The sequence below is a fragment of the Schistocerca gregaria genome, chromosome X (genome assembly GCF_023897955.1).
Source record: "Schistocerca gregaria isolate iqSchGreg1 chromosome X, iqSchGreg1.2, whole genome shotgun sequence".
Lineage (NCBI taxonomy): Eukaryota > Metazoa > Arthropoda > Insecta > Orthoptera > Acrididae > Schistocerca > Schistocerca gregaria.
The window spans coordinates 778,086,835-778,100,185 of NC_064931.1; the positions used below are offsets into that span (position 1 = coordinate 778,086,835).

At 40.9% G+C, this 13,351-nt stretch overlaps 1 protein-coding gene across 1 annotated transcript in view; it reads left to right on the top strand.

Annotated features, from left to right (window-relative positions):
- Positions 1-13,351, top strand: part of LOC126299446 (leucine-rich repeat protein 1-like) — a gene marked incomplete in the record, with an annotated part of 112,511 nt that overhangs the window by 80,158 nt on the left and 19,002 nt on the right. Inside the window, 1 exon segment of the mRNA XM_049991350.1 lies at positions 11,778-11,890. Coding sequence (XP_049847307.1) covers positions 11,778-11,890 — 113 coding nt within the window.

A 13,351-nucleotide genomic window follows, 5' to 3' on the forward strand; every position in this document is an offset into this window, starting at 1 on the left:
TTGGGGTTTATAAAAGCCTCTTTTTTTATGTGCCTCTGTTACCAACAAAAATGAATGACCTGAGACATCGTGTAACACCAGCTGTGGAAGGTGTAATCCAAGTCATGCTTGCTGCAGTGTGGGATCAATTTGAATACCACATTGACATATGCTGTGTGTCTCAAGGTGGGCGTATTGAACACCTATGAAAAGGTATGGGGGAAAAAGAAACAACTTTTTGAATTCCTCATTCATCAAAAAAACAAAATTCATTGTAAATGTTTATTAGTTTCAGCAATATAGACATGTCAAATGGGATGATTCTTTTTGATACATCCTGTATCATAAGCACGATTATTTCTCAACAACCCCCTCCCTCCCTCCCCCCCCCCCCCCCCTCTCTCTCTCTCTCTCTCTCTCTCTCTCTCTCTCTCGTCCTAGTATGCTGATTAAACTTGATGACAAAGTGCTCAGGGTCTTGTTAGGCTTGTAAGTCCACAAATACAAGCTCATTTCCCCTTCTATACAACCGAACCTCACTCATTCATTAGGAACTATTTCATACAGTCATCTGCCAGTAACAGTGCTTTCCCAGGCTCCTTTCTGTCTATTAATATGCAGTGGTTAGTGCACTGGACTCACATTCAGGAGGATCACGGTTCAAACCCCCATCTGGCCATCCTGATTTAGGTTTTCCGTGATTTTCTTAAAGTTCTTTGAGCAAGTGCCAGGATAGTTCCTTTGAAAGGGCACAACCAATTTCCTTCACTGTCCTTCCCTAATCTGAGCTTGTGATCCATCTCTAGTGACCTCATTGTTGATAAGACATTAAACACTATTGTTCTCCTCCCTCCTTTATTAATAACGTCTCCATTATTTACAACTTGTTGTATGTCTATTCTCCTATAATGGTGCTCTCTCTCTCTCTCTCTCTCTCTCTCTCTCTCTCTCTCTCTCTCTCTCTCTCTCCCCCCCCTCCCTCCCTCGCCCCCCCTCTCCCCCCTCTCTTTCTCTTGCTCTTTCTTTTTGCAAATACACTGTACCTCTGTGGTATATGGTTTAATGCATTGCCAGATCCCAAGAATAATAAAAAAAGCATTTGTCATTATTTGTTATTCTCCAGTTAATCTTATCAGCATACTTCTCTGTCTCTTCATATTACTTCTGCCAATGTTGTCCCCAAGATGTGAAAAAACATATCCATGGTATATTCTTAATAATTGCAAAGGCAGACAAAATTTATTTTATGCTATATTTTTTTGGCATAGCTGCAGCTGACTTTTTACTGGTATGTTTTGCATAGGCTAGAAAACTTTGCCCTTTATTATGAATGATTCCTAGATACCTACTGGTGTAATGGACAAACTGTGATAGGTTGCCAGGAAAAAAGGGAAAATCATCCAGGTAGGAATATTAGTTGTAAGTCCTGTAATTTAGGTAGAGGTGCATAGAGCAAGCTGCTTTCATCAGTCCCTTAATAGGTCATGCACACAGAAACAGCAGATTTTATGTGCATCAATTGTGAATTGGAGATAAAAAGCAGTGCACTCGTATATCATCTATAATAATGCAGCCTACTCGTATATAGAAACCTCAAACACCAATCAAGGCAGAGATCGGGAGAATTTGAGAGTTCCAGCAGCCTTGGATGAACAAGTGTACTATGTAAGTGAGCAGTCAGACTCAGTTAACTTTTTGCACTAAGGAGGACTTGCAAAGCTTGCCTGGGTTAGTGTTATTGATTTCTGTTGTGCATTTGTCTATGCTTACCTGTGTCTGTATGTCATGTACATTTGGTGAGTACTTGAACCTAAAGGGTTCAATTAGAACAATAGAATCTGCCACCTCCAAGGTCCGTGACCTGTAGTACCATGCATTACTGTGTATGCCCCTTTCATAACTAAGTTGTAGGCCAGAGTGGCCATTTGTTTTGGTAATTGATTGGAGAATATAATAAGCCTCATCTGTGTTCGTAAAAACCAGTGTCTGTGCTCTTTTGCATGTTCCTTTCTAACACGTGAAGAAGCAATAAAAAGCAGACCAATAAGCCAACCCAGAGACTCATTTCTCCCGTCATCTCCAAATCTGCCTCCTTAACCTAATGTGTGTCATTCTATGCAGTCTCCTAATGACCCCTTTGCTGCTTAACTTCTGTACACAGTTGCTTGCATACCAAGAAACGGATGACAAAAAATTATGCTTCACCTCTGATCTTAGAAATTATGTTGTGACCCACATTAGGTTCCGACACCGGTAACTATTCTAAGAATTAATTCATTATTGATTTATATTTTAGCATTCCTTGTGTGTTCTAATTTTTCCTTTAATAGTATATGATCTGTATTTTATGTAACCACTTTTAGTTTAGGTGGCTGATACCAGTCATATAGAATTTGCAACACATTTGTTCCTCTTCCTTCAATTTGTGTCCTTGTTACCCTTCACTCAATTACATGAAATGTATTCACAGCTGCGAGTATGGACAGCCATTGGATATATGGTGGAATGACGACAATAAAATCTGTGCCAGACTGGGACTCCTACCCAGATTTCCGGGTTATTGGGAGTGGTCGCCTTACCATTAAGCTAGCAGAGCACTCTTAGTGCTAGACCCAAACTTCCATATTGTATGCGTGCATGTCTGAAGGAACATTGCATTGTATTTCTGAACTATACAGGCACAGCAATATGTCATATCATATATAATACACAATGGGTAAGATGATGTGTGCACATGCTACATGACCTCTGAGTTCTGCTGTGATAGACATTTTCTCTTGTAAGAGTTCTAGCACTGTGTCCCATAACATGGGTCCACAGTTTGAATCCTGTGAACAACCTTGTGTAATTGCCTTCTGTATGGCTTTCAGTAGGGCATGCAAGCCTTGGGTACTGATTTTGCAATGCCCCTTAGGCTTTTCTACAGGGCGGTAGGACATTCTGATTCACGCAGATGTGGGCATGAGACCAGCCACCATTGATTGTCATACGCACCTACAATGTCAACCATTAATTCCATGGCATGTGATTCATTTGAGTGCTGGCGTATGGCATCTTTGGTCAAATGTCCATTTTTGAATCCATATTGATATATAGTTCAGGCCCTTTAACTCTTGTAGTTCCATATGGGCTTCTTACATAAATGGCGCTCCCGTATTTTTGCCACATTGTGTATAAGGCAAATAGGTCAGTATTGCTTTGGAATTGTAGGATCTCAATCTCTTCCCTCCCCATCCCCCTTCCCCACCCCCTTTTTTTTTATGACAACTTCAGCTTATTCCATGATGTCGGAATTCTTCGCAGAGTCATTGATTACACTTGTCAAAAATAGTGTTATGTTACCTTCCAACATCTGAAGCACCTCAACCAGCACACTGTCATGTTACTTATGAAGAAACAATCATGTTTGTGACCGTTTCTTCATAAGTAATTATCAAAATCATACTGCCAGGCACTGGAGATTTTCTTTTTTATAGTTATCATCCATATTTTTGCGAAGCTTTTTTTGTCTTCATTGTCTACCGTGTTGTGTTACTAACGTTTGCATCAACAGATCATTAGGCTCTTTCCTGACTTTGGTCATTTCTCCATATTTTATTTTCATTGTTGGCAGCAGTATAGGCACCCTTAATTTGCTTGTCATTATCTTGTAGGGTACACCCCAGGAATTTAAGACCACTTTGTTGTTAATGTATTTAATGTAGAGAGTGAAAAGAACCCTCTGTGATCATTTCAATTGTGTGTAGTCAAACCACTATACCCAAATCCATGGAAGGGATACATGATGATAGTCCTAAGAGCTCCTTGAAATAAGCTAGCTGCACAAGCTGTTAACATACCGTTGTTCTCACAGTGGATGGTAACTGTCATTGTTAGAGAGGGTGGAAGTCATAAGCCACTTCCAGTTTGGGTTCAGGAAATACTGTTGTATTCTAAACAACCACACACTACTGGAGGGGGGAAAACATAGGATAGGATAGGGAGGTACAGGTACAACTCTTGTCTATTAGCATACATTCCTTTGTATTACAAAAGAGTATTGTAATGACACAGTGGGTTACACAGAAGGCTCCAACCAAGAAGCCTTTGTTGACTATTCCATTGTTTTCACACACAATATCGTAAGAATTTTCCTATAAGCAAAATTCAGCATCCTCAATACAGTTACTGTGAACCTGATTACTCACAAGCAGGTGAAATGTGCCCATATGAAGACTTTCCTCGTCTATTCTGACTTCAAGTCCTGTGCAAAACATCCAGAAAATGTATTCAGCAGAGGATCTTGTCCAGAACATGCAGGTTACCCTGTTTTTTTTTTTTTTTTTTTTTTTTTTTTTTTTTTTTTTTTTTTTTTTTTTTTTTTTTTTTTTTTTGGTGCAGAAGAAGGGTAAATAAGTGTCATTTCGTTAGGCACCTGTCATCTCGAAATTTGTCGTAATGAGTGTGCAGACACAGCTGCCAAGTAAGCTTGTGATGTGAATTCAGTGACATCATATGAGATGCCCCTACAGTCAGTTACGCCAGTCATGAGGAAAAATGACATAAGTACGTAGGAAAAAATAATAGTTTGTAATAGGTGGATGGAAGTGTGCCATGGTCTGCTACAGTTTATTTTGTCAAATACAAGAATTGAGATTATTTTAGGTTGGCTTTTGTAAAGGGTATTGCGCTTTGACATGTGAATTCCTTCTCTGTCATGAAGAACCTCCAGAATGTAACTCCTGTGATATCACTATAACTGTGTTCCAAATTTTAGCTGAGTGGTGATTTGTTTACTGATCCAGTGACATTAAATGGTTTAGTTGGAGATGTGCTCTCCACAATAAGAGATGGCTGGATCTATGTAGGACTGGTTTCAAAATTTTGTGAGTAATGAGGACTCATTCCCAATGTGTTAGGAGCAGATTTTATTGATTTGAGTGGTTGAGTACTTTCCATTTTTAACATTAGTGCTCGGCCAGCCATGTGTATCTGGGAAAATTTTTAGCAACTGTGTCCAACTTACCTTCATTTCAAGAAGCAATGTTATATGTCGAAACTGCCATAATTTTAGTTAGGTTATAAATCATTTGCTTGAACATGTATGGTGTCACATGCACAGTCACTCATATTTTTATTCATTGTCGTAATACGCTAGTAATTTGACATTGTCATTGATTTTAGTTATTGAAAAAGTAACCTTTATGAATTTTAGACTCATTCATCTAGTATAATTTTTAACCTGAGACACTATTGAGTGAGGTAGTGTTGGCTCTCTATAAGTCTTGCCCTCTCAGAAATTGACGAAATCACATACTGACAACAAACTACTAATTTATTTCCTTGTTACACTACCACACTGTTGTAAGGAATGGCATCTTTGGTCAGGTCATAAAATGCACACATCCATATTTAACAAGAACCCTGATAACCAAGCTGATGAACACCCCAACAGCACCACCACCACCACCACCACGACGGTCATCACCATCATCTTTGTGTGTGCAAGAGACTGTGTGGAGGGGAGGGTGACTAAGAATACGTAATGACCCTCTTTTTGGATAAACTCGCAGCATTTTAGCCAAGTGAAAAAATTTGCAGAAAAGTTAAATTATGATGACCAGAATGGGCCAAGTGTACTATGTGATTGAGACCAGCATTTTGCCACTACTTCTGGTTCATAAAACATGAATACGTGAAAGAGCTGTTAGTAATGGAATGTATCATGCGACTTTATCATTAAATGTGCCTCTTTCACAAGATGCAAAAGTAAATCAAAATAATCATTGTCATTCAGTATTGTTGGCTGGCAGACACTGACTGGTGGTTCAGCAACTTATTGGAAGTAAAAGTTTGTGCATATTGTACCCTTTTCTTTATGAAGTATAAGTGTTAATTCAGGATGTTCGTTTAATATAGATGATTGTGGGATCTGTAAGTATAGCATAGTGTTGCACATTGGGAAATAAGTAAGAGTATGAAACCCATTGTGGGATCTTCAGTAACATCAATTGAATGTTCCTCTCCTGCAGATCACCATTAACAATATTTAGTGTATCATTTCTGAAGACAGTGTAGAGAGGTTTGGATTTTAACCCTTTACAGCAAATCCCAGTGATGTCACTGAATCAAATTCCATAAGGTTGCAAGAAGCAAATAAACAGCATAGATTGAACAGCTACTTCCTAAAAAAGCATGAGTTAACTCTGAACTGTTCTACTGTGAATAAACAATAATTTTTTAATAAGTGATGCACCAGGTTACTGTTTTCAGTGACCCGGTGGACTCCATCAACTGAATAATATGAGATTTGATCATTCATATTCTGAGAGAGTTGGACCTAGATGTGTGATTACCATACTGAGGAATGTTATGGAGACTTATCCAATTGGATGAACCTTGCAAAATGACATATTAATCCATGAACTAATGCAATATTCAAGAAATGACATTGCAAAAGCAGGAAACCACGAAGAAAGACCTGCTCAAATTTTGTGCTTGTCACCTCTGCAGCATGACTCCTGTTACAGATGCCCATTAGGTGGCACCTCAAGCATTATTGGCTGGGTTTTACTGTGGCATTGATTTGCTACATTATTCAGGTCCTGATACGAATCTGTAACAGTTTACTTTTCTCATATGAAAGCAAAACAGCACCAGAGTTATCTACGGTTCCAACCATGAAGATGAATCACGCTAAAATTATCTGTTACAGCTGACGGCAACTCACAAATATATACCAGGAAAAGATTAGCCACGAGGAACACTCCGTGTTGCAGTACCCCAGTCAGATGCTACCTGATCTATTGGTATGTGACTATCTAAACCAAACTTTAGCTTCCTGCTGCTCAGAATAAGATTGAAACCTGTTAAATGTCTTACGACTAATACTCTAATACCCTAATTTGTTCAGCAGTGTACTATGACTTGCACAGTCAAATGTCATAAAAACAGTGGAACAAAATCAGGGAGATTTAGAGATACTCGCAGGAATACTGGCTATTTTTCTTCCCACATACCGCCTGCAAGTGGAACTGTAAATGGGAAGAGGGTTATAGTAATATTTATACTCTGTACACAATGAATGATGGCTTATGGTGTATAAATGCTGATGTTGATGTCAGTGTACATCAGTATATCAGGAATACATTGAAAAGAAATTGGTTAATGTCACCACCTGTTCATTTTGGAGGTGATGGTCTAAAAACACACACACACACAAAATGTTCAATTTTGATCAACGAGACCCAGTTTTCACTACCATAATGACAGAATCTCACTACGTAAGACTGACCCCAGTTCCACTATCTACGCTCTAATGAGCTGTACCAATCTCCTCTTCCCAGACCAATAAAAGCGTATACTGTGCTTTATAAAGCCCATACCTACTGATAGTCCAAACCAGTGCCAGCTCTGTGTGCATCACGGTAGTTGTCATTGGAGCCTTTTCCATGTGCGCATTAACTTACTTCACAATACATTTGATACACAGCCAACCATGATGCTGAAACAGCCCAATAAATAGTATTTACTGTTCAGATTAAGGTTTTCATTAGTTTCCTTAAATTACTTAAGGCAAATAAGATTGTTGTTTTTATTCCCAGTCTGAAACTGAACTTTTCTGATAACCTCATCATTGATAGGGTATTAAACTAGAATCTACTGAAATGCGTTGTTCACTCTCCACTGAAGTGTGTTGTATTGAAATTTCGTGGTAGATTAGAACCATATGTCAAACTGGGATTTGAACCCAGAACTTAGCCTTTTGTGAGCAGTGCCCTTTTCAAATGAGCTCTCCAGGAATGAACTGAAAGCTGCCCCACAGCTTCACTGCTGCCAATATCACTCTCCTGCTTTCAGAAGTCCACAGAAGCACTACTGCAGATTCATTCTGGAAACAGTCTGCTACTTGTGGCTAACACATTTCTCCAAAACATCCTTTCTTCCAGGACTGCTGATGCAACAAAGTATGCAGGAGAGCCTCTGTGAAGTTTGGAAAGTAGGGAAATGTACTGCCAGAAATAAACCTGTGAGAGTAGGTTGCTGATAAAAGCATTTCCCGTGAAAGGCAAGCCTCGGGGTTGGAGCCCAAATCCAGCACACAATTTTATGATACTCTTCCCTTAAATTTTTTCCTTTGTCAGCCCGTACCACAGAAATAGCCAGCAGAACTTTCTTATCGTAAGTTTTCTTATTACTTTAGAAGTCCACCAGTCCATGCATAATAAATTTTCATCACCATTGTCACATTGCTATCACTGTATTCTGCACTATAATCATTAGTCTAACTAGTTTTCAGACTGAACTGGTTGAGAAAGATGAAAAATGTTAGTTCTTTGCCTTTATGCAAATTTTTGCTGTCATCATTGTTATATTAGCACACAGGAAAGCTGTTTCAAATTGGAAAACTATTTTTCTGCCATGGAATGCACATTTATTATAAGTTATGTTTTATGAATTCAAAATTTAGTAGACTTTTTTTTTACCTTTTTTACTCGCTCTAGCTGTTTTTTCTTTCCATGGCAGACACCACAACTAATGCTACTAATGCCACTAACTGAGAAAAAGCATGTATTATTTTGTTTCACAATTATGCTGTGATGTGATTAGAGAAATGAACAGAGTAGTGTAGACAGTTAAGTGACAGATATGCTGCAAATAATGCAGGCTACATGCACTTTTGAGTAGTAACAACTAAAACGAGGTAATGATTGCAGTTGGTCATTCATCATGGTTCATCAATAATAATATTTAACTAAACAAAAATCAGACAATGGAAAATCCAGGATGGAATGATGACAGTATCATGAAAAGGATTGGTGCTCACCATATAGTGGAGAATCTGAGTGGCACAGGCACAACAAAAAGACAGCTAAACAAGTAAGCCTCCCCCACCCTCCATTTTGATCTAGCTGTTTTTTTTTTTCTTTCTATGGGAAACATCACAATTAATGCCACTAACTGGGAAAAAAGCATGTGGTGTTTTGTTTCACAATTACGCTGTCATATATTTCATACTTGTTACATTTGATAATGGTGACTGAGCTTCACTGAAACTAGTTGTGTAAACCTTCCGTAATTTACCGTGACTATGACTTGACCACTGTACTAAAGTTAAATAAATCTGAAGGGGGAAAAAAAGTAAGCTTTCGGTTAGAAGGCCTTCTTTTGAATTGGGCTATACATATACCCACACACATTCACACAAACACAACTCAAATGCACATGACCACTGTCTGTGACTGCCAAGGCCAGACTGTGAACAACAGGTGGCCTAGATGCAAGACCTGTCCCATACATCCCAGCCCCCCCACCACCACCACCTACTCCTACTCCAGTCCAGTCACAAACATCACCTAACCATCAAAAGCAGGGCTACCTGTGAAACCAGTCATGTGATCTACAAGTGAAGCTGCAACCACTGTGCTGCATTCTACGTAGGCATGACAATCAACAATCTGCCTGTCTACCTGGATGGCCACCAACAAACTGTGGCCAAGAAACAACTGGACCATCCAGTTACTGAGAGTGTTGCCCAACACAACATTCTTTGTTTCAATGACTGCTTTACAGCCTGAGCCATCTGGATCCTTCTTACCAACACCAGCTTTTCTGAACTGCGCAGGTGACAACTCTTCCTGTAATATATCTTACATTGCTGTAACACTCCTGGCCTCAACCTCCATTAGTCACTGTCCTTCACCCACCTATCCCTTTCCCTGTTCCCACTCCAGAACTACACAACCTTCTATCCCCCCTCCCGTCCAACCTCCTGACTGCACCTAGCTGTCCGTCCCTCTCCCCACATTGTTCCTATATGCTGTCAAAGGCAGAACTTTACCATCCTCCACCTTTGCCCTTCTATCCTTCCCTGTCTCAACCTCCACCTTGCCTCCACCACCCAGACTACTTCGTACTACTTCCATCATACGCTGTTGCTCGCAGAGACAGTGGTCATGTGAGTGAGTTTTGTTTGCGTCAGTGCTTGGCTAGCTGTCTTTTTTGTTGTACCTGTGTCACACATACATACACTCCTGGAAATGGAAAAAAGAACACATTGACACCGGTGTGTCAGACCCACCATACTTGCTCCGGACACTGCGAGAGGGCTGTACAAGCAATGATCACACGCACGGCACAGCGGGCACACCAGGAACCGCGGTGTTGGCCGTCGAATGGCGCTAGCTGCGCAGCATTTGTGCACCGCCGCCGTCAGTGTCAGCCAGTTTGCCGTGGCATACGGAGCTCCATCGCAGTCTTTAACACTGGTAGCATGCCGCGACAGCGTGGACGTGAACCGTATGTGCAGTTGACGCACTTTGAGCGAGGGCGTATAGTGGGCATGCGGGAGGCCGGGTGGACGTACCGCCGAATTGCTCAACACGTGGGGTGTGAGGTCTCCACAGTACATCGATGTTGTCGCCAGTGGTCGGCGGAAGGTGCACGTGCCCGTCGACCTGGGACCGGACCGCAGCGACGCACGGATGCACGCCAAGACCGTAGGATCCTACGCAGTGCCGTAGGGGACCGCACCGCCACTTCCCATCAAATTAGGGACACTGTTGCTCCTGGGGTATCGGCGAGGACCATTCGCAACCGTCTCCATGAAGCTGGGCTACGGTCCCGCACACCGTTAGGCCGTCTTCCGCTCACGCCCCAACATCGTGCAGCCCGCCTCCAGTGGTGTCGCGACAGGCGTGAATGGAGGGACGAATGGAGACGTGTTGTCTTCAGCGATGAGAGTTGCTTCTGCCTTGGTGCCAATGATGGTCGTATGCGTGTTTGGCGCCGTGCAGGTGAGCGCCACAATCAGGACTGCATACGACCGAGGCACACAGGGCCAACACCCGGCATCATGGTGTGGGGAGCGATCTCCTACACTGGCCGTACACCTCTGGTGATCGTCGAGGGGACACTGAATAGTGCACGGTACATCCAAACCGCCATCGAACCCATCATTCTATCATTCCTAGACCGGCAAGGGAACTTGCTGTTCCAACAGGACAATGCACGTCCGCATGTATCCCGTGCCACCCAACGTGCTCTAGAAGGTGTAAGTCAACTACTCTGGCCAGCAAGATCTCCGGATCTGTCCCCCATTGAGCATGTTTGGGACTGGATGAAGCGTCGTCTCACACGGTCTGCACGTCCAGCACGAACTCTGGTCCAACTGAGGCGCCAGGTGGAAATGGCATGGCAAGCCGTTCCACAGGACTACATCCAGCATCTCTACGATCGTATCCATGGGAGAATAGCAGCCTGCATTGCTGCGAAAGGTGGATATACACTGTACTAGTGCTGACATTGTGCATGCTCTGTTGCCTGTGTCTATGTGCCTGCGGTTCTGTCAGTGTGATCATGTGATGTATCTGACCCCAGGAATGTGTCAATAAAGTTTCCCCTTCCTGGGACAATGAATTCACGGTGTTCTTATTTTAATTTCCAGTAGTGTAGTTAGATACCTGTTGGTAAAGGTTCATGAAGTGTATGATGATAAAACTCACTTTTCTGCGTGTACTCTGAAGTCTTGACACAAAAACCATTCTCTAGGCAGACAGTATCAATGTAGGGAGGGGGGGGGGGGGGGGGGAGAGAGAGAGAGAGAGAGAGAGAGAGAGAGAGAGAGGGAGAGGGAAGAGGAATATTTATCTGGGATTGTAAGGGGCAGATAATCTTCTGGTATTCATTTTGATTGTCTTCGTAAATTTTTGGTATTATATGTTACTATTATTGTAACATATGTACACAGTATGTTTGCAATATTTCAATCTATTTTAAGAGTTTTTTGGACATATTTACTTTTATGTGTTTATTTGCAGATTGCGGTATTACCTAATGAAATTCATCGCCTTCAGGCACTTGTTACTCTCAGGCTGGACCATAATGAACTCAATACAATTCCACATACCATCTCGAATTTGAAGAATTTGAGGTATGTTGTTTTGCTGTCATTGTATTGTATTGAAAATAACTGAATATTGCCATTTTGTAAAGAATATAGAGCGGAGAGGAGATATGACCATAAATAAACCAAAGTTCTAATTACTTGTATGTATCATTCTCCTGTATACAATTCATAATCTTTCTGCTGATCGTAGCGTTCGTGATGTTTATCGAGTATTAATGTTATTAGGGCGACAAGGAGTGCAAGGTCTGCTTCTTCCCCCACCCCCATTCTTTCATGGTAAAAAAAGGAAAGCTTACATACCTGTATTATTTTTCAATAAATCACAATGGCATTAGAGATATTTGTTGTAATGGTGTGCTATCTTTCCTATCAGCTCTCCAAAAGCCCACTGTCTGTCAAGCCATGTCTTCATAAGGCCCTGCAGTTCCTTGTTTGAAATGGAAAAATTGGCTGCTGAACCACTTCTTCATCTGCAAAAAAAAAAGGTGGAAATCACTTGATGCCAAACCTGAACTGTAGCTAGGGTGAATGATCCACTACATTCGAATCACTGAAGAAGTTGTATTGATGGAGCAACCTGCATGAGGCATTATACTAATCAAGGATGGATGGGCGATGTTGCAACCAAGAAAAACTGCTCTGCACTGGAATGTCATGGCTTGACTTTTTAACAGAGTGGCTCGAAAAGCTGCTTCACCATCGTGAAAACTATTGGGGCTGTGTTGAAAAATAGTCAAGACATATAGAGTATTCATCTCATCGAGTCAGCTGCACGTTGGATCAAAAAAAGGGAAAAATACGGGTTCAGTGATCTAAAGTCGAATATCCCATTTTTATTCTTGAGGAAAAAAACTTGTTTCACAAAATGTCTACCATCCAGCTGACGTTAGGCTCTCGATTATTCATATGATTTTAAACACTTTCTAAGTTGATTAATTCATAAATCATAAGCTGAATTTTGTATGTGTGCATAGTGTATGTGCTGTCTCTGCCAGAGGAATCCTCATAGTGTCTTGAAATAAACCTACTACTCTTACTTTGTTGGACATTGTAAGAACAGGCCTTAGGTATTCTATAAGTAAAACAACCTTGTTCTGTGATTAGTGGGGAAAAAGATAGACAGTGTGAAAATACCATGCTTTATTTTTTTTGTGTTTTGCATACTTAACTGTGATTATACAATCCTGCGGTATTGTATATCAGATGATCGGTCTTCATAATCTTGTACTAACAATGTTTACTTACAGTTTGACAACACAGCACTATTTAAGCACACTACACTCTCTGTCTAATTCTTGAGAATCATTGAACAACTATATTTTTAAAAGTATTTTAGTTTTACTCTCAAGCATTTTTAAACCAGAAGCTATGGGTTTTGTGTTGTAAAAGTTGTAGGGTGTCTGGATCCATAAGAATTGCCTTGAAAATTGAATTATAAAGCTGAAATTAATGATTCATTATTTTTTATATCTGTCTCGCGTGTGT